The 27,524-nt window shown below is 44.7% G+C and overlaps 1 protein-coding gene across 7 annotated transcripts in view; it reads left to right on the top strand.

Moving 5' to 3' along the window:
- Window positions 1-27,524, top strand: part of CACNA2D4 (calcium voltage-gated channel auxiliary subunit alpha2delta 4) — a 577,533-nt gene that overhangs the window by 18,890 nt on the left and 531,119 nt on the right. For 5 of the 7 annotated variants that reach the window (XM_033951431.1, XM_033951428.1, XM_033951430.1 and 2 more), the window contains exon 1: window positions 22,301-22,856. The exons of 1 other annotated variant lie outside the window; for it this stretch is intronic. In XM_033951431.1, the coding sequence (XP_033807322.1) occupies window positions 22,666-22,856 (191 nt within the window). In that variant the 5' untranslated portion in view covers window positions 22,301-22,665. Of the gene's footprint in view, window positions 1-3,277; window positions 3,526-22,300; window positions 22,857-27,524 lie in introns of those variants that run through there. One more of the 7 variants, XM_033951432.1, reaches the window with a different exon arrangement.

Genomic DNA, 27,524 nt, shown 5'->3' with positions numbered 1-27,524 from the left:
ACAAAATGGCGCCAAACTACATAGCATCTAAACTACAAATTTTTGTCCCCAACCGATCACTGAGATTCCAAACAGAAAAACGGCTGGTCCTGCCACCTGGCCACTCACTCACGTCTGAGACATCCCGAAGATGCTCATATTTTCACTACATATCCAGAATGTGGCACATCATCCCCCCATCTATTAGATCACTAGACAGTCTTTGGAACTTCAGAAAAGCCGTGAAAACCTTCCTCTTTACAAACCCAGCACCTTGAAGACCCATGTCTACACCCTGACGGATGGATCTCAAAGACATGACCTAAAACTCCAAACGGAATTGCACAAATACTCACATGTACCGCAAATATAACCTGAATTACTATGACATTCTCCGACAACAAACATGCACCCACTTACTAAGAAAGCTATCTTACCTCCAAGTGATATCTACACTGAATGTGAATTTAAATCCACTCTATGCCCACTAAGTCAATATTTTATGTCTGCATGTTATGTTTATACTGTAATCTAACCCCTTTGTCTATACTGTAAATACTGTAGAATCTGTATTTCTCACCTAAGTATGTCCTAACCGTACTATGAATGTACTCTTGTAACCCGTTTTGGACTCCTTTGGGAGGACTGATGACATAAATGAATAAACCTGGTTATTCTCAAAAATGTAACTCTTCCTCCCTCTGATTATTCTAGTCCTCTAAATTTCCTCTTCATCCTTCCCTCCTCTGGAGTTCCTTTCTACCCTAACTCCTGTTAACCGTGTCGAGCTTTGCGAATGTAGAGATGATGTGGTATACAAACCTAAGGTTTAGTTTAGTTTAAATAAATAAATAAATATTATGTAGGTATTTAAACGTCTCTATCATATCTCCCCTCTCCCGCCTTTCCTCCAAAGTATATAGATTGAGATCTTTATATCTGTCTCCATACACCTTATGACGAAGACCACACACCATTTTAGTAGCCTTCCACTGGACCGACTCCATCCTTTTTATATCTTTTTGAAGGTGCAGCCTCCAAAATTGTACCTAATATTCTAAATGAGGTCTCACCAGAGTCTTATACAGAGGCATCAATACCTCCTTTTTCCTACTGGCCATACCTCTCCCTATGCAACCTAGCATCCTTCTAGCTTTCGCCGTCACTTTTTCAACCTGTTTGGCCACCTTAAGATCATCACATCCAATCCCACCCAAGTCCCGCTCTTCCGTCATGCACATAAGTTCTTCACCCCCTAAACTGTACCGTTCCCTCAGGTTTATGCAGCCCAAATGCATAACCTTGCATTTCTTAGCATTAAATTTTAGCTGTCAAATATCAGACCATTCTTTAAGCTTCACCAGGTCTTCCTTCATGTTATTCATACCATCCAGCATTTCTACTCTATTGCAGATATATTAGTACTTTTAGTTTCTGGTCCTGTATTTGCATAGGGGTTGTCTGTGCTCTGGTAGGAATTAATGTTGAGAAACATACTGTGCTTTGTGTAGTTTAATTTTGTGGTTAACCATTATGTATTGTTAATAAAATTATATTGTGCATATACTGTATATGAAAAATGAATGGAAAAAAATGGTATTAGAATTAGTACTATTATGGGGGCAGGGTGTGGGGCGGAGCTTGTGGGCCCCCCAAACAAAAAAAACAACAACGTTCCATTGCCTATGAAATAGTGTGTAATGCCAGGCTCTGTGTCCAACTTTTAGGTACAAGGATTCACACCAATTGAACCCTGGTATAAATCTCTGCACCTAAATTAGGTGTGGTCTACAAATTCTATAATAGTGCGTACATCTTAAGTGAATGCCTCTGACCCGCCTAGGATCCTCTTATTTCCACACCCACTTTTTAGTTGAATCCTAAAAGATTTGCAAGAAACTTTATAGAATAGTGCTTAGCAAAATGCAAGCATAAATCCGAATCATTGCCAATTAAAGTTTGGATATTATTATCACAGAGGTGTGGTACAATGAAACCTATGAATTAAATATTACCATACTGGGATATCATCTGTTAGAAAAGATAACAACAGTAGAAAAAAGGGAGGTTTAATTCTTCAGATCCAAGTAGTAATATCAAAGTCAAAGTTACTGAAGTACAAGGGAATTTGGGGAAAACGAAGCAATATATGCCAACTTGTACATAAGAATAGCCTTACTGGGTCAGACCAATGGTCCTTCTAGTCCAATATCCTGTCTTCACATAGGTCAATCCAAGTCACAAGTACCTGGCAAAAACCCTAAATAGTAGCAGGATTCCATGTCACTAATCTGGGGCAAGAAGCAGCTTCCCCCATGTCTGTCTCAACAGCAGACTATGGACTTTTCCTTTTTTTAACCTTTTATTGGAATAGTCTACAAATCTTTGTTCCAGATGGATGAGCTGGCTAGATACTTTGCTACAAACATCTGAAGTAGGAAATGTTGGTAGAGATAATTTTGCTGGATATACCATAGAATGGAGCATCTGTAGAACTACTGAGAAATGGAGAGATTATACATCTTTTAGAGCAGGGGTAGGGAACTCCTGTCCTCGAGAGCCGTATTCCAGTCGGGTTTTCAGGATTTCCCCAATGAATATGCATTGACAGCAGGGCATGCAAATAGATCTCATGCATATTCATTGGGGAAATCCTGAAAACCCGACTGGAATACGGCTCTCGAGGACCGGAGTTCCCTACCCCTGCTTTAGGGGGGTGGAGGTGTTCAGACAAATGGTGAGCATAAGAGTTGTCCTACTGGGTCATACCAGGGTCCATCAAACCCAGTATCCTGTTTCCAACAGTGGCCAATTCAGGGCCCAAGTATCTGGAAGAATTTCAATATTCCATGTTACTCAACCTCAAGGATAAGCATTGGTGTTTCTCAGGTCCACAAAAGTTTATGGACTTTTCCTCCAGGAATTTGACCAAAATTTTTTTAAACCCAAATACATTGATTGCTTTTACCACTTGCTCCAGCAATGTTCCAAAGCTTAACTACACATTGAGTGAAAAAATATTTTATCCAATTATTTTAAATGTGCTACTATGTAACTTCATGGAGTGTCCCCTCATCTTTGTACTTTTTGAAAATACAAAGGAATTCTCAAGGGAAAGGAAAACAAACTGGTAATGTGACAAGAATGCTAAGAATGCTGGTAGAAAGTCCTGGGTAACAGCTTCTCTTCAGTTTGAATAAGAGCCATTTTACAAGCAGAGATGAATTTTAGAGAAGAGCCATTAATTCTGGGATCAGCTTGAAAAGGAACTGGTGTTATGGAGTAGGAAACCATTCAGTAAAGGCTAGGGAATGAGTCAGCAGATTACCCAAAAAAGGTGGAGGATAGAGGAAACCAGTGCAATTCCCATGGAAACATATATCGTACTCACCAGAGCTAAAATGGGAGAAGAGGAGGCTGATTGAGGGCTTGACTCACACTGCAAAATAGTCCCCTGAGGAGCAGGAAGAGGACATGGAGTTGAATCCTGTTGATGAGAGAACACCCTCCTAACAAACATGGAAGAGATGGCATTCCTGAAAGAAGGTAATGGAACAAACCTGGTTTTATCATAAAAAAATATATGCTTACGGAGGCACAGTGAGAGATTTACATCAAAGTAGTACAATAGTAAATGATGAGTGGGTGCTTCCCTGGCTTGTTTTCTCTATTTGCTCTCAGAGTAGAAGTGCTGTATAAAAGAGAGAACTAAATGACTAAAAGACTATTTGAGGGGCAGTGGAAAACCTTTTTTGTTAGAGGCCAAACAAGCCAATTCCCAGACCCACTGCCAAGCTCTCTAGTTATTAAGAACATAAGAATAGCTTTACTGGGTCAGACCAATGGTCCACTTAGTTCAGTATCCCGTCTTTGCGGAGGCCAATCCAAGTTACAAGTACCTGGCAAAAACCCATATAGTAGTAGAATTCCATGCTACCGATGTTTGTCTCAACAGAAGACTATGGACTTTTCCTCCAGGAACTTGGCATATAAAATAAATAAATAAATTTATGATCTACTCATTAAAACACGACTTTGTGCAGTAGGTGTCAATGTATTTAAAAAAGGTTGCTAAATCAAAAGAAATAGTTTTCTCTGCTTCATCTCCCAATCAGAAATAGACATAGCTTCCATAAATACAAGATGCAACATACGAGCTCTCCATTGACCATAAATCGGACCTATAGATTTTATCCATAAATAAAGAATAGTTTTTAAACCCATAAGAATAACTCTTTCCCAAAAACCTTTATAACCCTTAGGTATTGGATGTTGAATAGCAAAAATCCAAAATAGATTATAATTGTTACAATACCATGGTACTTGCCACATATTGTAGACTTTAGAAAAATCCTCTGCCCAAAAACTTCGAACCAAAGGACACTTCCAAAACATATAGGATAATGTCGCTTTCGGGTGATTACATTTCAAACAAGAGCCCACAGATATACAGTAATAGTTGCTCTATAGGCTCTCCAAGGTGCTATATACAATTGACAAATTTGTAACCCATTTCAAAAAACGAAATGTCAGGTAATAAACCATATAATAATTGCAAAAAACGTTTAATATGAGAACCTTGTAAATTTATTTGTAACTCAATACTCCAATCAGAGGCCACTTTATCATAATCCATGGAACGAGAAAATTCCAACATTGAATGCCTAAAATATTTTAAAGGTACTATTATTTGAGCATCTAACCAAAGTACCTCCGATAGAGTCTCAAATATTGTAGAACATAAAAATTTAGAGGGGCATAATGAAAAAAAGTCTAGGTTCCCTTTTGGTTGAAGGCCCTAAACGTTGAAAGTGGAAGCAGGGAAAATGTCCATTATCAAAAAAAAAAAAACGTCCAAAAGGAGGTTTTTTTAAAAAATAATGGCCTACCTCTACGTTCAGCTGTTTAAACGCGCAGACCACCACTATGTCTAAACTTACACCATATAATCAACCTAAAAAAAAGCCTAAGTCCCAAACGCCCAAAACAAGGGCTTTTAGGCAAAGGACGAGCCAGTCCTTCACCTAAAAGCTGGATTCTGTAACTGGTGTCTGTCAAAAAGAACACCGGTTACAGAATCCACCCCCCCCCCCTACAATGATCCGGGCAGGAGGGAGCCCAAGCCCTCCTGCCCCATCGAACCCTGACCCCCCCCCGACAACGATCGGGGTAAGAGGGAGCCCAAGACCTCTTGCCCCAGCGAGCCACGCCCCCCCCTGCTGATTACAATCGAGCCAGGAGGGAGCCCAAGCCCTCCTGGCCATGCGACTCCCCGCCGACATCAGGCCAGGAGGGAGCCCAAGTCCTCTTGGCCACGCAACCCCCCCCCCCCTACAAGATCAGGCAGGAGGGAGTCCAACCCCTCCTGCCCAGACGACAACCCTTTCTCCCACCCCCACTAAGATCTGGGCAGGAGGGATCCCAGGCCCTCCTGCCCCGACACAACCTCCCCCCCGAACCCCCGATCAGCCTTCCGAAAACCTCCCCCCACCCACTGACCTGCAAGACCCTGCCACCGACCCTGCGACCCCACCCCACCCTCGACCCTCCCCATACCTGAAAATCATTGGCCGGACAGACGGGTGCCAAGCCCGTCCGTCCGTCAGGCCAGCCATCACTTCAATGGCTGGCCTTAGGGCCTGATTGACCCAGGCGGCTCAAACCCCGGACTTAGTAGATAAGGACAGGTTGTTCATCCTCTCCAAGATAGGGAGAACAAGAGGACACGCTCTAAAATTGAAAGGGGATAGATCCGTACGAACGTAAGGAAGTTCTTCACCCAGAGAGTGGTAGAAAACTGGAATGCTCTTCCGGAGTCTGTCATAGGGGAAAACACCCTCCAGGGATTCAAGACAAAGTTAGACAAGTTCCTGCTGAACCAGAACGTATGCAGGTTAGGGTAGTCTCAGTTAGAGCGCTGGTCTTTGACCAGAGGGCTTCCACCTGAGCGGACTGCTGGGCACGATGGACCACTGGTCTGACCCAGCAGCGGCAATTCTTATGTTCTTATAGCATGTTTAATTCTTTGTAACGTTTAACTCTATACAGAATTCTATGTAGCAACATGATGCTTGTAACCCACCTAGAACTCTAATTAATGAGGATTCATTGGGATATAAGATTGCACAAAACATAATATTCGTATTTGATTTGATTTGGTCGTGCCCTGAATACATTATTAATATTTGGTTGAATAGTGACTTAAATTTGAATATGAATAATCCAGGGCTCAACTGTGCTAAATCCTTCTGAAATAAACACTTGATCTCTGATTTCACATTGCTTCTTTTGCCATTGAGCTTTAACATAACAATGTCCATTATTTGTTATTTAGTTGAATAATATTTTTCTTTATTCGTATAAGGCCAAATTAATCAATTAGTTCAGTTGCATAAATTGGCACACCCAATTGTACTCCTAACTTTGGGGACCATTTATAAACTCCCCTTTTACAAAACCCTAGTGGGGTTTTTAACTCCGGCTACAGCGGTGACAGCTCCAACGCTCATAGGAATTCTATGAGCGTCGGAGCTGTTACCGCCACATCCTGTGCTAAAAACCATGCTACAGCTTTGTAAAAGGGGCAGGGGGAAATTAAGGGGTAAAACCTTTTATGTAATGAGTCCTCTTAAACCTTTAGAGCAGGGGTAGGGAACTCCGGTCCTCGAGAGCCGTATTCCAGTCGGGTTTTCAGGATTTCCCCAATGAATATGCATTGAAAGCAATGCATGCAAATAGATCTCATGCATATTCATTGGGGAAATCCTGAAAACCCGACTGGAATATGGCTCTCGAGGACCGGAGTTCCCTACCCCTGCTTTAGAGGGAGGCCAAACCCAGAAAACTGGATTTAACTACTTCAGGGGTGTCCAATGTCGGTCTTCGAGAGCCGCAATCCAGTTGGGTTTTCAGGATTTCCCCAATGAATATGCATGAGATCTATTAGCATACAATGAAAGCAGTGCATGCAAATAGACCTCATGTATATTCATTAGGGAAATCCTGAAAATCCGACTGGACTGTGGCCATCGAGGACCGACATTGGACACCCCTGAACTACTTGCTTGCAAACATCTTTGGAAAAATCTTCACCAAGGGCTACTTTAATTATTGTCTCATCAGTTATAGACAGAAATAGAAATTTTAAGTTATGGGTTTTTTTTTTTAAATTCCTGTGCTCAGCTTTTTATCTGGTCCTTGGGTATACATTTTTCCTGATGTATCAGAGCTACCCAGAAAGTAAGGCAGGAATATCTTGTTGACCTAAGGCTTTAGCAATGGATATGACTGTTTTCTTAAAACAACCTAGGAAATATTTTGTGACATTTTAGATCATGAAAAGTATATTCTAGCAAGCTTTGCACTTATAGGGATCCCAAGCCCTCCTGCTGACACCCCCAAATCCCGACAATACAGGCAGGAGGGATCCCAGGCCCTCCTGCCAAAGACAGCCCACCGCGAACCCCTCACCTCCCCCCCCCCCGACAACACCGGCAGGAGGGATCCCAGGCCCTCCTGCCAAAGACAGGCATCTCTCTTGCCGTGATAGTTGTGGGGGAGGGGGGAAGGATTCTGTAACCGATGTTGTTTTTGACAGACGCCGGTTACTGAATCCAGCTTTTAGGCGAAGGACTGGCCCCTCCACCTAAAAAAGTCTTGTTTGGGACGTTTGGGACTTGGGCAATTTTTTGGTTGAGAATGTGTTTTAAGGTTAGACGTAGTGGTGAATATTTTTTTTTTTTGCAGCCCTCTTCAGTTAGTACCAAAAGCAATTGTAATTTTTGAAGGCTTCATTGACGTGAATGGGGTAAAAAACCAAACAAAAAACGTAGTGGTGGTCTGGACGATTAAACTGCTGAATGTAGAGGTAGGCCAGTCTCAAAAAAAACCCCACATTTTGGACTTTTTTTTTTAGAATGGACATTTCCCCAATGGCGTACCAAGGGGGGGGGGGTCGATCCACCCCGTGTGCACGGCTTGGGGGGGGGGGGGGGTGCACAGCCGGCCAGGTCTTCCAGCCCTTCCTTTCCCCCAGCCGCGCCGTTACAATCCTACCTCCCCCGCCGACAAGAAGTCTTTCCGACGTCAATTCAGACATCGGAGAGGACGTTCCGGGCCAGCCAGGCAGTGATTGGCTGGCCCGGAATGTCCTCTCCGACGTCGGAAAGACTTCTTGTTGGCGGGTGGAGGTAAGATTGCAGGCGCGGACCGGGAGAAAGAAAGGGGAGAGGCGCTTTTTTTTTCTTTCTGTGGTAGGTAATGCAGGATGTAGGCAGGCAAGCTGGCTGGCTTTAGCGCAGCAGGAAGGGAGGGAGATAGGTAGGCAGACAGGCAGGCTGGCTTTGGGGGTGGAGAAAATCTGGAAGGCAGTGTGGGGGGGACATAAGGAGGCACTGGGGGCACTAAGGACACGGGAAGGAGGCACTGGGGGCACTATAGACACAGGAAGGAGGCACTGGGGGCACTATGGACATGGGAAGGAGGCACTGGGGGTACTATGGACATGGGAAGGAGGCACTGGGGACACTAAGGACACAAGACGGGGCACTGGAGGCACTATGGACACAGGAAGGAGGCACTGGGGGCACTAAGGACATGGGAAGGAAGGAGGGAGGGAATAGAAAGGGACAATTGTTGGGCCTGAGTGCAGAAAGAAAGAAATGAAAGAAAGGATACTCAGTCAATTAATAGATGTCCCCTTTTGATGAAAAAAATAAATGGTCACGTTACGTCTGACTTACTTTTTCTGCAGCAGAGTCGGCAGCTGCACTGAGGTGCAGGAAGGTCCCATGATGACTCATCTGCCGACTCTGCTCTGTAAGAAGTAAGTTATGTCAGAAGGGGTGGACCCGGCAGACGCAGTCATTGCAGGACTTTGCCACAACTCCCTGCGTCTGCCGGGTCCACCCTCTCCAACGTAATTTACTTCTTCCAGAGCAGAGCCAGCAGACAGGTCATCGCGGGACCTTCCAGCATGCGGCTGCTGAGTCCACTCCAGAGCAAGTACATCGGAGTGGGGTGGACTGGCAGCCGGCAGCTACAGTCATCGTGGGACCTTGCTGAATGAAGGGAGAGAAAGGAGCAAGATTGCTGGAATGGAAGAATGGTGGAGGGAAAGAAAGGGGGCAGGGTGGTATGGACGGGTGGTGCTGATAGAATTGATGTACAGAGAAAGGGGAGAGACATAAGGGGGAAGGATATTGGAGGGAAAGAAAGGGGGCAGATGCTGATTGAAGAGGGGTGGATGGCGAGAGAAAGGGCAGACATTGGATGGTAGTGGGGGGCCTATGCTGGATGGAAGTGCAGATGGGAGAGATAAGGGAGCAAATGCAGGAAGGAAATGGGAGGAGAGAAAGAGGGGAGCAGATGCTGGATGGAAGTGGACAGAGAGAGAAGGTACTAGATGGAAGGGTTGGAGAAAGAGGGTACACGATGGAAGGAGGGGATAAATAAAAGGAGGGAACATGATGGGAAGAAAAGGATTGAGTTAGGGAAACGCTGGAGGGGTGAGGGAAAGAGGTGGCAAGCTTTAGGTAGACAGTAAAAAAGGACATTGATGAGAGGGTAGTAAGAATGTAATCCAGACAGATGCAGAAATAAATTGAAAAGGAAAATGAGGGAAAAAGGGAAAGGGATTGCAGAGGAGAGGTGTGGGAGAGGGAAGGAGAGGAGAGAGATGCCAGACCAATGGGAGTGAAAGGAGAGATGGAAGGGGGAGGCATACAGTTTCTGGAAGGGGCATAGAAGGAGAGAAGATGCCATATAGGGGAAGAGAGACGGCAGACAGTGGATGGAAGGAAGAGAGTTACAAGAAGATGAGGAAAGCAGAAACCACAAAAGACAAAGGTAGAAAAAAAATTTCTATTTATTGCTTTAGGAGACATGTGTCATTGTTTCTGTGGTGCACTGTATGCAGAGTCCAGCTTCTTACTGGTTCAATTTAACCTTTGCTATGTATTTCTATTTTATCCTCCCCCCCCCCCCTTTTACAAAACTGTGGAGCGTTTTTTAGCGCCAGCCATGGTTGTAGCAGCTCTGATGCTCAGAATTCTATGAGCATCAGAGCTGTTACCACCATGACTAAATCCACACTACAGTTTTGTAAAAGAGGGAGGGGTTAGTTTGTGATTACATATTCCATACTAGGCGAAGGTGTTTTCTGTGTTCTGTGTGTTCGAAAGACATGGTTTTTTGTTAGGATTGATCTGTACTAGTCTGGCTTATTTAGTTTTACAATGGGTGTATTGATGTTGTACGGCTCACTGCAGTATGTAAGATGCTGCCTTTTCCTAGGTACTCATGTGTGACATGTGGCTTGTTACTAAAAATCATGTTTTTCATACAGATGGGGGGGTGTCAAGAAATGATGGTCCCCGGGTGTCACATAAGCTAGGTATGCCACTTCATTTCCCTGCTGCTACTTTCAGCGTATAGGGGCTTAGGCCAAAAGGGGACTTAGATGTTGTTTTTTTAAAATTATGCTCCTTATATGTATTAGCTGTGTGCTCAGCGGTATTCTTATCATAACCCGCTAACCCCCCTTTTACAAAAGCTGGCAGTGCGAGCCGGTGCAGTAAATGCTCCGATGCCCATAGGAACTGAATGGGTGTTGGAACATTTGCTGTAGGTCATTCGGCTGTGCAGCTTTGTAAAATGGTGCCTAAGAGAATAGAGACAAGGTGGGCTTATGCATGACATGGTATAAGTGGGCATGCCTAATTGTTGGTGCACAAATGCCAGCCAAGAACACTAAGGAAGAGGCCTGAAGCACTGGCGTTGTGAGAGTAGGAGGCTCCCAGGGTGGTGGCACTCTCTCGTGCCCTCCTCACTACCCCCTGCCTACCTCTACTCCTTCCCTATCCCCACCTGCCACACTTACACCCTCTCTGCCCCCTGTACCTCTTTAAATCTTCAACAGCGCAAGCAGCTTCTCCGGTCTGCTGCTTTTGCCAGCGTTGGCTTTCCCTCTGATGTCACTTCCTGACCTTGCGACCCAGAAGTGATTTCAGAAGGGAGCCAGGCCAGCATGAGTAGCAGGACAGAGAAATTGGTCACACTGATGAAGATTTAAAGAGGTATGGCAGGGGTAAGAGAGGGTGTAAGCATAGCATGTGGGATGGAGAGGTTCTGGTGCCCCACCCCCCTATTATGCCACTGCCCTGATGAGGTCCAAATGACATTTTTATTAAGTAACAGGTTAAAAGAACTCTCAGTGTCCACTACCAAGCTACAACTCAGCACGGGGCTGTGTTTCGGCATTTGGAAGCCTACATTAGGAGTCATAATATTATGGTACATGCACAGTCATACGAGGGGGGTGCTGAAAAGTTCTCAGCCCAACCCACTAGCATTCTAGAACATAAGAACTGCCACCACTGGATCAAACCCATGGTCCATCGAGTCCTGTGATCTGCACATGCGGAGGCCCAGTCAGGTGCACACCTAATGTAGTTTTAGTCACCCGTATCCCTCTATGCCTCTCGTAAGGAGATTTGCATCTAATTTGCCTTTGAATCCTAGAACGGTGGATTCGGTGGATTCTAAACTCTGGAGTGCTATTTTGCCACTGTAGCTGAAAAGAGTGTTATCTTATTTTGTTAAGTGCCAATTTGTAGAAATGAAATTCTAGATTTTGACTTTGTTTCAGATCACTGATTGAATCATATCTACGTCATTCTCTTCTTGGTTGGGATGAGAACTTTTCAGCACCCCTTGGAAACAAACAGGCACAAACTTTTCTGGCTGTAATATCCATCACTGAAACACTGGACACTGATAAAATTGACCTATTAGACACTACTGTCACAATATCCATGGAGGTTAAATATTTAGGGGTTTTAGTAGATTCTTGTCTGACATTCAGGAGGCATGTATGTGCAGTAGTAAAAAAAGGTATTTTTCAAATTAAGTTTGCTGCCCATATTTGTCAGCCATATGTTTAGAACTGACTTGCAGAGTGTGGTATTATCATGTCTAGACTACTGCAATATGGTTTTTCTGGGTATACCTGCATCAGCATTGGGTGTGCTGCAGGTAACCCAGAACTCGATTGTTCGAACTTTGTTTCGACTAAGAAAGAGTGCTCATGTAACAGAATGCTATATATCACTGTTCTTCAACTGCCGGTCCGTGGACCGGTGCCGGTCCGCACGAAATTTCTGCCGGTCCGCACAGGGCCGGCAAGATTAAAACCTCCTGTCCCATTATCCCCACACACAGCTTCGGGACAGTGTCCTGAAACTGTTTTCGGGGACAATGGGACAGGCGATCATTTCCTGTCCCTACCTGTTGCGCGCAAAAAAAAAAAAGCCTCCCTTCTTCCTTTTCCAGGTTCGGCTGCTATCATACCGCCCTGCTACTGCTGCTAAAGCCGACAGGAAGTCTTCTTTCCGATGTCAATTCTGACGTCGGAGAGGACGTTCTGGGCCAGCTAATCGTGGCAGGGAGGGAAGAAGGTAGGCAGGCAAGCAGGCTGGCTTTGGCCAGGGAGAGAGGGAGAGAGGTAGACAGGAAGGCAGGCTGGCTTGGGGGGTGGGGGTGGGAAAAAGTGTGGAAGGCAGTGAGAGGGACATAGGAAGGAGGCACTGGGGGCACTAAAGACATAGGAAGGAGGCACTGGGGGCACTAAAGACATGATTTACGTTGCTTTGCAATTGATGTAGAACCCAAGTTTTCTAGGGGAGGAGATCGCATTGGACGTCTCAAACAACGTGAATCGAGATGGATTTTCAGATTGAATAGTGTGCACCCATATGGTTTGAACTCTAAAGTCGAATGGTCAAGTTTTATTTAACATCACATCATGGATGGCCTGATCTAATATCTAACTGTGATTTTCTTTTTCTTTTTCTTCTTTTTTCTACATACCAGTCATTAACTTTCAACTACATTGAATATCACTTTAAATTTTGTCATGCTTTGAGTGATTCTAATGCGCATGTGTAGGCGTTCCTCTAGATAAAAGCGCCATTTTATTTAGGGTTTGATGTGTACTGAATTGATTCTTTGCAGACACTAAGTAAGTACGCTTGACTCTATATGATATTCATTGTTTATAATGACTTTTAACTTTTGAATCTTTCTCTAACAATTCTTATTTCATTTATGTTTTAAGTATGCTTCCTGATGAAGCCCTTTTGGGGCGAAACGGGGCCCGTAGTATGAACTAAATGAACATATAGTGGAAAGTTGCTTTACGAGTGCTTTTTCCAGTATGTCCGGCGCTTCAGTTTTCTTGGCGTCTGAGTGACTTCCTGAACACGCTGCATTTCCATAGCGTGATAGCTTCTTGAGATAAGTGCTGTTTTTTAGCCAGCTTATTGTGATATATTGTGGCAGCTTAAAGCATTTGCACTTTATCTAATGTGCAATATTTCTTTCATTCAGGCATAAAGCACTTTATTCGAAGCACCTTTATTGAAGCACTTTCATCTATGCACTCAGCACTTTCCCTAGAAATTTCTACATTCATAAAAGAAGCAGATAAGTAATATTTTTTGCACTTTATAGTCTATTTTAGTTATGAAGTTAGTTTCACTTTAATATTTGAAAAAGATAAAAAATCAAGATTATATTAAAAATATTTATGATAAAAATTAAAAAAACTTAAAGGAGGTTTTTGATCAATGAAAGACACCCACTTGCCACAGCAATATAGGGAGAAAACATATATGTTCCCTATGTGGTAAATATCTGAGATCTTTTCCTCCTGATAGGTAAAACTCCTTATATCAACTTGGTGCAGTACTTGTTATATTTTTGTTGATATATATTTTTCACTATCCTGTTTTGATTGCCCATATTTGTCAGCCATATGTTTAGAACTGACTTGCAGAGTGTGGTATTATCATGTCTAGACTACTGCAATATGGTTTTTCTGGGTATACCTGCATCAGCATTGGGTGTGCTGCAGGTAACCCAGAACTCGATTGTTCGAACTTTGTTTCGACTAAGAAAGAGTGCTCATGTAACAGAATGCTATATATCACTGTTCTTCAACTGCCGGTCCGTGGACCGGTGCCGGTCCGCAGGAAATTTCTGCCGGTCCGCGCAGGGCCGGCAAGATTAAAACCTCCTGTCCCATTATCCCCACACACAGCTTCGGGACAGTGTCCTGAAACTGTTTTCGGGGACAATGGGACAGGCGATCATTTCCTGTCCCTACCTGTTGCGCGCAAAAAAAAAAAAGCCTCCCTTCTTCCTTTTCCCGGTTCGGCTGCTATCATACCGCCCTGCTACTGCTGCTAAAGCCGACAGGAAGTCTTCTTTCCGATGTCAATTCTGACGTCGGAGAGGACGTTCTGGGCCAGCTAATCGTGGCAGGGAGGGAAGAAGGTAGGCAGGCAAGCAGGCTGGCTTTGGCCAGGGAGAGAGGGAGAGAGGTAGACAGGAAGGCAGGCTGGCTTGGGGGGTGGGGGTGGGAAAAAGTGTGGAAGGCAATGAGAGGGACATAGGAAGGAGGCACTGGGGGCACTAAAGACATAGGAAGGAGGCACTGGGGGCACTAAAGACATGGGAAGGAGGCACTGGGGGCACTAAAGACATAGGAAGGGGCACTAAGGACTTGGGAAGGAGGCACTGGGGACACTAAAGACATGGGAAGGAAGCATTGGGGGCACTAAAGACAGGAAGGGGCACTAAAGACATGGGAAGGAGGCACTGGGGGCACTAAGGACATAGGAAGGAAAGAGGGAGGGAATAGAAAGGGACAATTCATGGGCCTGAGTGCAGAAAGAAAGAAATGAAAGAAAGGATACACAGACAGAAGGAAACGCAACCAGAGACTCATGAAATCACCAGACAGCAAAGGTAGGAAAAATGATTTTATTTTCAATTTAGTGATCAAAACGTGTCAGTTTTGAGAATTTATATCTGCTGTCTATATTTTGCACTATATTTGTCTATTTTTCTATAGTTACTGAGGTGACCGAGCTTGCGGAGATGGGGCGGAAACGGGTTTTTTAAATTTTAGTCCTAGTAGTTTGCCGGTCCACAAAATAATTCTTTTATTTCTGCCGGTCCACAGGTGTCAAAAGGTTGAAAAACACTGCTATATATCATGGTATTGGTTGAAATTAGAACATCAAATTCTTTATAAATTATTAGTCATAGTGTATCTTTGTATTCACCCTAAGACGCCGGAGCATTTGATGGACAACATTCTGCCATATGAACCGCAGCATGGGTTGCGTTCGATGACTCAAGCTGACCTACATATTCTGACAGCGAAACAACTGCGGCTAGCTATGTCTAGAGCTAGTCTGATTTTGAGTGTAGGTCCTCAGGAATGGAATAAGCTCCCAGGATATTTACGGCAGCCAATAAATTTGAGGTGTTTCAAGAAAATGTTGACAAAACATCTTTTCTGTAAGATAAAATATGGGATTTGATTTAAAATTTTTTGATGTGAGGTGCTGGTAGCCTCTTTGTAATTTTACGATACTTTACATTATTGTTTTCTTGATGTTTTATCTGTTGTAATGTATGTGAATTTGCTTATGCATGTATTTCATTGTGACCCACCTTGGGAAAGGCAGGGTATAAATAAATAAATCCAAAATACAAATTGCAAAGACATTTTAACAATTTCCAAATTCCCACTCTACCAACCCTGACTTCTTCCTTTCATATTATCTCCAAAGATGACTAGTGCATGTCATGGCTTAGCAGGGTAATTAAAAAAAAAGTTCCTTTGCCAGAAGCCCCTTCCACTGATTGAGGACCGGGATTTAGGATTTTGCTTTATTGATTTGTTAAGTTAGGAGTTCCTGAGTCAGCGAGTGGACCCCAAGCGCCTGCAGAGATGTGGACCCTGAAGGATCATAGTACCCAACATGAGACAGCTGCAACATTTCCAGAGCCTTTCCTAGACTGGTAACACTGTGTGCACACAAATATGTTGTAATAGGCCATATTTATTCCAATGAAACACACCTCAGATCTGAGTATCTATATCTAAGTTTTTGGTAAAAGTGTACTGTAGTATATTTACCTGAAGGAATCCTGGTTAAATGTGAACCTGTTGATACCTGGAAGGATAAGCATAGAAGAATTTGAGAACAAAGAACCAAAATCTTAGTGAACAGAACTGAAATCATATAAGTGAGGAGAAATAGTTCTGTACTTATCTGTTGTTATGTTCTTTAAAGGTTATTAGTCCAGAATTGAGCTCTAGTAATTGAATTACTGCGGGGAATGAAGAAATAATTGAATTTGTGTAGACATATGAAATGGTTTTGATTTTATAGCAGTTAACTTGAATTTCTACCAACTTTAAGTAGTAACTTTAACATCCTGTTACCTTTGTAAATTTATCACCTGCTAAATACCAATTGGTACCTACTTGAAGAGCTTACCCAGTGCTCTTCATCTATTCATCTAGCTAGGTACTTGGGACCTAGGTTGGCCACTGTTGGAAACAGGATACTGGGCTTGGATTGACCTTCGGTCTGTCCCAGTATGGCAATTCTTATGTTCTTGTTCCTATTTAATAATACAATTCATATATAATTCTTTTCTTGTTGAATCCCTTGGTTGTGTAGAGTTACTGCTGTGAGCTCCCGCCGTAGTCTCGAGAGACCACGGGAACTCACGGCAGCCATTTCCTATTGGCGATCTGCATGGGGCAGGAGCGTAGGAAGATCGCTCCTGCACCAAAAGCCTGCTAGACCACCAGGTAAGGCCGGGATGCCGGGGGGAAGGCGGGAGGGAGGCAGGGGTGGGTCAGAGCCGGACCAGAAGATATTCGCGGTATTTCACCATTGGTGGTCCGACTCTGCCCCTATCCCCCGCGAATCAGGAGGGAGAAGTGTAGATAGCTTCAACAGTGGCAAGGAAGTATGTTTGGAATGGTTGCAGTTTGGTGACACAAAGAGAGAAAATCACCAGTCTGTGTTGTTAGTTTTATTGGAATTCCAGTGCAGTGATAAAGTTAACTTCTAAATGTATACAGTAAGAGTTACACCCTAAAAGCTTATTTAACAGTTGTTTAAATAAGTTGTTGGTATTAGAAGCCTACAAATGGAGCAATAAAATAAACTATATATGGCTTGAGAGAGAGAAAGAGATATCTGTAAATGCTTTGGCACTTTGTATACTAGCTCATTCTCTAAAGTGGCACAATGTGGCTTATATTTCCAGCCTGAAATCTGTTTGTTTCTGGGATCTGAATCTATGCATCTGCTACAAGGTGCTGGATATTAGGCCAGGCCTTTAAACTCAGATGAGAAACGTAAAGAAGTTCTTCTTCACCTAGAGAGTGGTGGAAAACTGGAACGCTCTCCCGGAAGCTATCATAGGGGAAAACACCCTCCAGGGATTCAAGATAAAGTTGGACAAGTTCCTACTGAACAAGGACGTATGCTGGTAAGGCTAGTCTCAGTTAGGGCACTGGTCTTTGACCAAAAGGGCTGCCGCGTGAGCAGACTGCTGGGTGCGATGGACCACTGGTCTGACCCAGCAGCGGCATCTCTTATGTTCTTGTGTGAGTACAATCCCCACTATACATTAGCTCCAGTATGGGTAGTGGTAGTAAATAATGAAATAAGCATAGTAACATAGTAAATGTCAGCAGATAAGACATCCATGGTCCATCGGTCTGTTGGAGCTGCATCTGCTACTCTAGGATATTAGCTTTTTCATAATTGAATGCTGTCGTCACAAATAAGGCAATTGGCAAACCATCAGAACCCACCCCAGCCCATCCTGATTTTGCCTTTACCAATTTGGGGACACAGGCCCTAAAGGTCTGCTTAGCATTAGCTTTACTCCCTGTCTTTTAGAGTTGCTGTCCATCATGACACATCAGCTGCCATGAAGTCACTTAACTTTTGTTTCAAGCCTCTTTCTATAAATGGATACTCTGTGTTTATCCCACCAATTTTTTCCATATAATATATTGTTCTTAAAGTTTTTGTGTCTTTCCCCTTCCCATGGTGGTTCAGGGCTAGTGGATATTTCCCTGACTTGGGGAGGGGGGTTGGGGTGGGGGGAATGACTTGCCCAAGACCAGTCACAAGGATAGGCAGTAAGATTTGTGAACCGGGCTTCCCCAAAGCCCACTCCTATAACCATTAGGCTACTCCTCCACTCCTTGAACTAGAGGTGATTTGAATCATAGTAAAAAAAAAACAACAAAGAACATAAGAACATAAGAACATAAGCAATGCCTCTGCTGGGTCAGACCTGAGGTCCATCATGCCCAGCAGTCCGCTCACGCGGCGGCCCAACAGGTCCAGGACCTGTGCAGAAATCCTCTATTTATACCCCTCTATCCTCTTTTCCAGCAGGAAACCGTCCAATCCTTTCTTAAATCCCAGTACCGTACTCTGCCCTATTACATTCTCTGGAAGCGCATTCCAGGTGTCCACCACACGTTGGGTAAAGAAGAACTTCCTAGCATTTGTTTTGAATCTGTCCCCTTTCAACTTTTCCAGATGCCCTCTTGTTCTTTTATTTTTTGAAAGTGTGAAGAATCTGTCCCTCTCTACTCTCTCTATGCCCTTCATGATCTTATAAGTCTCTATCATATCCCCTCTAAGTCTCCTCTTCTCCAGGGAAAAGAGACCCAGTTTCTCCAATCTCTCAGCATATGGAAGGTTTTCCATCCCTTTTATCAGACGTGTCGCTCTCCTCTGAACCCTCTCGAGTATCGCCATATCCTTTTTAAGGTACGGCGACCAATATTGGACGCAGTATTCCAGATGTGGGCGCACCATCGCCCGATACAACGGCAGAATAACTTCTCTCGTCCTGGTTGTAATACCCTTCTTGATTATACCCAGCATTCTATTCGCTCTCTTAGCGGCCGCTGCGCACTGTGCCGTCGGCTTCATTGTCATGTCCACCATTACCCCTAAGTCCCTTTCTTGGGTACTCTCATTCAATAACATCCCTCCCATCGTATAGTTGTACCTCAGGTTTCTGCTTCCCACATGCAGTACTTTACATTTCTCAACGTTGAACTTCATCTGCCATCTCGTCGCCCATTCCCCTAGTTTATTCAGGTCCCTTTGTAATTCTTCGCAGTCCTCTTTAGTCCGAGCTCCACTGAATAGTTTGGTGTCGTCTGCAAATTTTATTATCTCACACGTCGTCCCTATTTCTAGATCATTTATGAATATATTAAATAGTAGTGGCCCGAGCACCGAGCCCTGCGGAACACCACTTGTGACCCTCTTCCAGTCCGAGTAGTGGCCCTTCACCCCTACCCTCTGTTTCCTACCCGCCAACCAGTTTCTGATCCATCTATGCACATCTCCGTCCACCCCATGGTTCTTCAGTTTCCGGAGTAGACGCTCGTGAGGCACCTTGTCAAAGGCTTTTTGGAAATCTAGGTATACGATGTCTATGGGGTCTCCTTTATCCGTCCGTTTGTTGATTCCTTCGAAGAAGTGCAATAAGTTAGTTAAGCACGATCTCCCCCTGCAGAAACCATGTTGGCTTGGTATCAGAAGTTCATTTCTTTCCAAATGTTCATCGATGTTTTCTTTTATCAGCGCTTCTGCCATTTTCCCCGGAACCGAGGTCAGACTCACAGGTCTGTAGTTTCCCGGGTCACCTCTTGATCCCTTTTTGAAGATGGGCGTGACGTTGGCTATCTTCCAATCCTCTGGTATCACACCTGTTTTCAGGGATAGGTTGCAAACTTGCTGCAATAGTTCTGCTATCTCCTCCTTTAATTCCTTCAGAACCCTTGGATGGATTCCGTCTGGACCCGGGGATTTGTCAGTTTTTAGTTTTTCTATCTGCCTGCGCACATCTTCAAGGCTCACTTCCATGGATGTTAATTTTTCTGCTTCATTTCCATTGAAGAATTGCTCAGGTTCCGGTAAGTTGGTTGTGTCTTCGTTCGTAAATACAGACGAAAAGAACATGTTAAGTCTTTCTGCGACTTCTTTCTCCTCCTTCACTACCCCCTTCCTGTCTCCATCATCCAGCGGTCCCACCTCCTCCCTAGCTGGCTGTTTCCCTTTAACATATCTGAAGAATGGTTTGAAATTTCGTGCCTCCCTGGCTAGCTTCTCTTCATACTCTCTTTTGGCTTTTCGAACCACTCGGTGACATTCTTTTTGATACTTCCTATGCTCCATCCAGTTCCCCTCAGTTTTGTCCTTTTTCCATTTCCTGAATGAATTTTTCTTATTGCCTATCGCTTCCTTCACTATTTTAGTCAGCCATACCGGGTCTTTTGTTCGACTCTTTTTGCTCCCCTTTCTGAATCTGGGTATGTACAAATTTTGCGCCTCGCTCACCGTGTCCCTGAAAAAAAGCCAGGCATGTTCTACCGTTTGCCATTTCTTGGAAGTGTTCCTAAGTTTCTTCCTTACCATTTCCCTCATTGCTTCATAGTTTCCTTTCCTGAAGTTGAAAGTTGTTGCTATGGTTCTCTTTCCTTTCGGTATTCCTACTTCAACTTTGAACTTGATCATATTATGATCGCTGTTTCCCAACGGTCCCATTACTTCCACTTCCTTTGCAGGGCCCATTAACCCATTTAGGATTAGATCCAGAGTGGCATTTCCTCTCGTCGGTTCTCTAACAAGCTGCTCCATGAAACAATCTTGTGTAGCCTCCAGAAATTCTGTCTCTCTAGCACATCTGGAGCTTCCAAGTTTCCAGTCTATCCCGGGGTAGTTGAAGTCTCCCATAATAACTGTGTAACCACTTTTGCATTCTCGCTTCATCTCGGTTTCCATTTCTCTGTCGATATCTCCGGTTTGCCCGGGTGGACGATAGTATAGGCCCATCTTTATTTCATGTCCTTTCCTATCCGGGGCAGGATTCCTATCCGGGGCAGGATTCACTAAACCTCCAAACCGTGCACGATCCGTTTCCTATTGCATGCCGGCCAACTGATTCAGTAAAGGCCTGCATGCAAATGGAGACGATCGTTAGCACGCCCCCTACCCACGGCCAGAGCAATCCCCACTCATGCGCACACCCTGACAGTAGTGACAGGAGAAGCAGCTTCCTGTCACTGCTGTCAGGGCTCAGCCCAGCCCAGATTTCTCTTGCCTGTTCTCAGATTCTCCTGCGCTCTGCCGCCATTCCCTACAGTGCAAGCTCATAGTTTTAAAGCAGGCCTGGACTGCGGGGAATGGCGGCAGAGAGCAGGAGAGTCCGGGAGCAAGCAAGAGAGATCTGCCTGCCACCCCCTCCCCCAGGCCGCAATCTCTCCAGCCTGCCCTGCTGTGCTGCGCCTGCCCTGCTCTGCTCTGTCTGCCGCGCCCCCCCTCCCCCGCCACCCAGAGAAAAAAGCAGGAGGGATGCCAACTCCCTCTTGCCATCAATGTTAAAACAGAAAAAAAAAGCAGCGCGGCACTCCCCCCTCCGACCGGCACAGCCCCTCCCCCCGACACAGAACACCCGACCAGACCCCAAAGTTGGTAGCAGGAGGGGTGCTCGGTCCCTCCTGCTCCTAGGCCTCCCACCCCTGGTTGGCCCAGGCGGTCAGGCTGGGCCCACCCAGTACCTTTACAATTGTTGGGAGTAGGAGGGGTGCCTGGTCCCTCCTGCTCCTTCGAGGCTCCCATCTTCAGGAGCAGGAGGGGTGCCTGTATCCTTCTGTTCTTATGCTGACGGTCTTCTCTTCGGGAGCAGAAGAAAAATCCTCCTGCTCCGGCCCACCGCCCCAGCGCATCATCTGATGCTTTAAACCCACGGGCTCGCACTGCAGGGAAGGCGGCAGAGAGTAGGAGCTCAGGGCAGAAAGCAGGGCTGGAAGATCGGGGCGAGCAGGCAGGAGACACGGGGCAGAGCAGGGCTTCTATGGAGCTGGAAAGTCGAAAAGACATTTTCGACTGGTCTCCAGCAGTTGCTTCTTGGGTTGAGTGGCCAGCCCAGTCGGATCCGAAATGTTTTGTAGTGAATTGAGTCGCTGTCCAATTTGCATGCATTTCACCTCATTTGCATGCACGGATTCGAAGCGGATTGCAGGAGAGGTAAGTGAATCAGGCCGGATGGAAATTTGATAGTAAAGGGGTCGCAAACTGATCGGTACATGATCGGTTTGCTTTGTGAATCTAGCCCAAAGTCTATGAAATAAATACAGTCACTGCCGATTTATAAGCACGGGACGGCACAACAGAAGCCGATCTGAAGGGAACTCCTCAGGTTGCCTCCAGTTTTGCTCGGGAGGGTTACTGAGCTATTTTGCTGTTTTCTTTAACCAGGCTCGAAGAGGAATCTGTCCTCTGATTGGGTATGTTTCTCTGTCTCCAGAAAGCAGAATAATCCTGCTGCGTTGAGTGTAAACCCACCTCCCACCTCCACAAAGCTGCTGGTAATGCCTCTGCTCGCCAGGAGATTAAAGACTGTCAGATCGTGTGGCTACCGGGAGTCTGGGACTCCTCTGGGAGAAATAAAAAAGTGTCAAGCTTCCTTCGGTTCCGGCAAGCAGGGTGATCAAGACCACGTGGGGGGGTTTCTGCCTCGGGAAAGTTTAGTTTTTGATCTCTCGGATTGTTACTCGGTTTGCAACGTCATTTTTCTTTTTTTTGAGAGAGAGAGAGGGAGCAGAATCTGAGTTGTGCCTCTGCCACTTGAGTTTCCTGCTCTGATCTTTCCTAAGTCACAGCAAATGTCCATCGATCCCCGAAAGAGGCAGGACGGCAAGTGAGGGAGGAGAAGACTTACATCTACACCGCTTCCCAGGCCAGGGGACGGGACTGGCCAGAGGCCCGTGACATGGCTTGCTCGGGACTTGCTCGGGACCTGGGCTTTTTGGTGTCCTCGTACCTAGTGGATAGGGGATCGAGGAGGGGGTCCCTAAGCTGCTATGTGTGGCGAGCCCTGAGCCTGTGGGCCATGCTGTGGATTATCTTCCCCAGCTGTCTCTTGGCCTCGGTGGAGTCCCAGAGGAAAATCCCAGTTGAAACGTAAGCCTTTCCTCTACCGTGATCATTCTCCTGTTTTATTGTAAGCCTTGATGCCTACAAAATAAAGAAAAACACTTTTTTTTAAACTCAGAAGCTTCAAATGTTTTCTTTTCTTTTAGTTCTTGACTTATTTTCCGTTAGACTTAGGGCTCCTTTTATGAAGCCGAGTTAGCGGCTTTATCGCATGCACATTTTTAGCGTGCACTAACCCCCACGCTAGCCGAAAAACTACCGCCTGCTTAAGAGGAAGCGGTAGTGGCTACCACGGCCGGCAAATTAGCATGCGTTAAACCGCTAACGCGGCTTCATAAAAGGAGCCCTTAATTACATTCTGCTTTATATCGATCAAATGCCCACCAATCAGCAAGGGCAGTCATTATTAATCACTTGTATGTATCTATGGGTAGCAAAGAGAGTTTTCTCATTCTCACCGGGTTCCAGTGCTGTTTGCTATTTGAACTGCGGCGCTTAACGTGTGCAGCTCAGAAGAGAGGTGTTTTTTTGTTTTTTTTAGGGTGGGGGGGTTAGTCCTATCCCTTACAATACAGGGAAAAAATCTTGACAAACCATCACACGAGAGCTGTTGCTTGAAGCTCCTACGATGGTATGATTTCAAATGCAGGGATTTTCATTCTGTGCGTTGTGCACAGATGTTGGTATGAGTTAATGATCGCGCAAACGGGGCTGTGTGCACGGCTGCTGTTTCCAAGTCCTGCGGGAAGTTCCGTGACAGAAACCGAGTTTTCTCTGGGCTATTTTCAAAACTTCAGGCAGATGAAAAGTTTGTGGATGCTTTCTCTTTGATAACTGGTACACCACAGCCATCCATGCAAGTAAGAGCACTTTCTCTTGAAAAAGTCATCCAAGAAAATAAGTATTCCCATAGATTTAAACCTTTTTTTTTTTTGTGGCAAACAGCATCTGGGTAAATAGCTTAAAAAAGTTGCTCTCAATGCATAGAGTTTCCTAGGTTTGGGGATTGGGTAAAACAAGGATTTCCCGGATCCCACAGACCTCACGGTTCCCGCTCACCCTTGAGGTAAGCAAATTTTTAAGGATGTGAGGTAGAGATCCGCGAGGTTCATGGGGCCTGCAAGATCCTCGTTTTACCCATTCCTCTAGGTTTGTGTGTTGTCACTATGCATGTCATACACAAAATGCATGTTTTTTGTGATGTTTTGGGGGACACAAGTGATTATAGTTTTCTTGGGTCTCTTTTTGGTATCAAAGTTGTTCCTTAAGGATCCTTTTCATGTACATGTTCTTGCCCTAGATCAGGGGTGTCAAAGTCCCTCTTCGAGGGCCGCAATCCAGTCGGTTTTTCAGGATTTCCCCAATGAATATGCATGAGATCTATTAGCATACAAAATGAAAAGCAGTGCATGCAAATAGATCTCATGCATATTCATTGGGGAAATCCTGAAAATCCGACTGGATTGCGGCCCTTGAGGAGGGACTTTGACACCCCTGCCCTAGATGGAAACACTAGGGATGGACTGTCATAGGAAATGTCGACCACATATCCTGTTTTGCTTCATGTGCTTACCAAATGAAAATGTGCCATTTTGTATTTGGCTGTATGGCAATAACAGAGATACAGTCTTTCCTGATGGTGGGAACCACCATGCATGCACAAACAATAATATAAGAATAGCCGTACCGGACACTGCTTACAATCCCTTCCACAAGAGAAATATTTTATGACATGACCCGTAAAGCTATCTTTTCGGTTACTGCCCACTTTTTGTGGAATGCCCTCCCACTCGATCTCTGCATCGAGCCCTCTTTGGACAAATTCAAGTCCAAACTCAAGAAACTCGGAAACTTGGATCTGTCTAGCCTAGTATCCTGCTTTCAACAGTAGCCAATCTAGGGCACAAGACCTGTCAGAATCCTTGATAGTAGCAAGATTCCATGCTACTGATTCCAGGGCAAGTAGTAGCAGGAGAGTATGATGTGGCGGTTAGAGCTACAGCTTCAGCACCCTGACATTGTGGGTTCAAACCCCGTGCTACTCCTGTGACCCTGGGCAAGTAACTTGGGGCTAGATTCACTAAGCAAACCGATCGTGTACCAATCGGTTTCTGACCCCTTTGCGACCCGATTTTACTCCGGCCCGATTCACTTACCTCTGTGCCGATCCGATTCCGATCCGTGCATGCAAATGAGGGGAACGGCATGCAAAGTAGACAGGGACGCGATTCACTAAAGAAATCTTGGAAACCGACTGGTCTGGCCGATCAACGCAAAAGGCGACTGCTGGGGCCCAGTCACAAACGTCTTTTCCGACTGTCCTCGGCCTGAAATCCCAGCTCTGCAGCCCATCTCTGCAGCTCTGCTCTCTGCCCCTTCCAGCCGAGCCCTGCTCTTGCTGCCACGACTCCCCTGCTCTCTGCTTCTCTTCCTCGCAGTGCGAGCCCGTGGTTTTAAAGTGGGGCTGCACTGCGGGGAAGAGCGGCAGAGAGCAGGAGAGTCAATAATTGCCTGCTTTTAAAAGTCCCCTGCTATAATGAAAACGTGTTAGCTGTGGCTCTTCATGGCAGGGACTCGCCGGGGCAGTGAACTTGTGTCGGCGAAGGGGAAGAGGCTCCTGCTGATGGGGATTGCCCTTCCCTGGGAGATCAGGAGAGTCGAAGCCAGTAAACCCCCCCCCCCCCAGCAAAAACGGACACCAAACGCATGCGCAGACCATCTACAGGGAAAGTAACTTAAAAAGCTTTCTTTTTAAAGATGCTTTTAATCTATAAATTATATTCAAAAATTTTACATTACCCTCCAGGTTTTCACCTTCCCCCCTCCTTATGTTTTTTCCCATTTATGGTTCTCTTCTGTACCCTAAAAATATTGAATTGTAGTTCTGCCCTGTTTTTACCTAGTGTCTCGGTTTGGCCTGTATGTCTGTTGGTCTTAACTATTGTTTTAAAATTTTTAAACATTATGTTAAAATAAATGTTATTTTTTTTCTATGTTGTAAATCGCTTAGTAAAAATTAAATTAAGTGACTCATCAAATTAAAATAAAACTTGAAACTTAAAAACTTGTCTGCACATGCGTCAGGATCGCACACTAACGATCTGTGCGGTCGGAGGGGGGCATTCCTCCGATCGCCTTCATTTTAATTTTTTTTTGTTTCGTGAATTGGTCGGGCCTGCACGGATCGGGCATGGAGTGTCAGGTTAATGAAACTAGCCCTTAATCTTCCACTGTCCCAGGTATATTTGATAGATTTTGAGTCCATCAGGACAGAGAGGGAAAATGCTTGAAGTACCTATATATAAACCACTTTGAGTGTGGTTATAAAATTACAAAAAGGCAGTGCACAAGCCCCAATCCCTTTCCCCATGTCTATCTTAATGGTAGATTTTTTTTTTTTTTTTTAAATTTATCAAATTTTTTCATACAATTCTTAAAGAACAGTAAAGGATAAAGATATACATCAGAAAAACAACAAAAAGATATAAAAAATATCAAATCAAAATTTTCCAGCCCACATTAATTTAGGGGAGCCACCATAAGTTCAAATACAACTAAAGGGAATGAAATATTAAACTTGAGAGATGATTCAGCTATAAATGAAAATAGAAATTATCCAACTTAATAAAATAAAAATCTTCCCCCGTTACGTCATTCTAGTGCTTCTCTTCTTATTCTTGGATTCCTTTCAAAGGTCAGTTCAAAGCTCATAATAAAATCTCATGAGATATCAAATGAGTCATAGGAAAATTAACAAATCGAAGATTTTTGGACCGTGACAGATTCTCCATAGTTTCCAATTTTGAATGAATTACACAGGCATCCTTAACCGCAGAAGTTGAAACTTGCTGCAGCGTGGATGTCTGTGTTTCAACCAACATGAATCTTTTATCTACCAAGTCTAGATTGGAATCCACACTCTCCAACTTCTTTACAACTTCAATTGAAAAATCTGAAGATTGTTTAACTGATCTTAATACCCCTTCCACATTCTTATTTAGCGACCACAAATCTTTCAAGGTAATATCCTGTGGGTCCTCTGAGGTACACCGATTATCATCACTAGAATCCAATAAGGTTAATGCTTATATGCTGTAATTTGGATACAGTAAATGATTTTCGGGGTTCCTCAGAAGTTTCAATAGGGACCAATTTAGGCTCCCTATTATCGGATAATGGTGGAGGGAGTAGAGTCCTCTCAATGGGGACTTAAGGATGCACCTGAAATGGAAGCATACTCTTGGTTAACTTGTGAGGGAGTCACTGGTATTAAATGGCGGTCCATAGGGCCGGCTTCAGCAGGGGTGGAGCTTTTGGGTTTAACTTTCCTTTTACCCATTAATATACACAAAAATTAAATCTTACTCAAAGATGGCTTACTCCTCAACACCTCCTGACGCCTTGTGGCTCCCAAGGGGCAGAGCATGCCCCTTTGGCTTCGCCCTGCGGCTGTGCCTAACAGCTGCAGCAGTTTTTCACATGAGGAGACGGACCCCGATGATGTCACCGGCCACCTCCTCCGATGCCTGGCTGAATTGGGAGCAGTCCCACAGGCAGGAGAAAGTTCAGGCAAACAGACAGAAAGTTGTTGTAGCTGTTGCAGTGCAGGCAAAAGTCTCCTCTCTCCCCAGGCACCCTCCGGTAGCTCCGTAATAGTATATTATAGATGTTTCCTCCAGGAATTTGTCCAAATTT

The sequence above is a fragment of the Geotrypetes seraphini genome, chromosome 7, assembly GCF_902459505.1.
Source record: "Geotrypetes seraphini chromosome 7, aGeoSer1.1, whole genome shotgun sequence".
Taxonomy (NCBI): Eukaryota; Metazoa; Chordata; class Amphibia; order Gymnophiona; family Dermophiidae; genus Geotrypetes; species Geotrypetes seraphini.
This window is presented reverse-complemented; position numbering and strand designations above follow the sequence as displayed.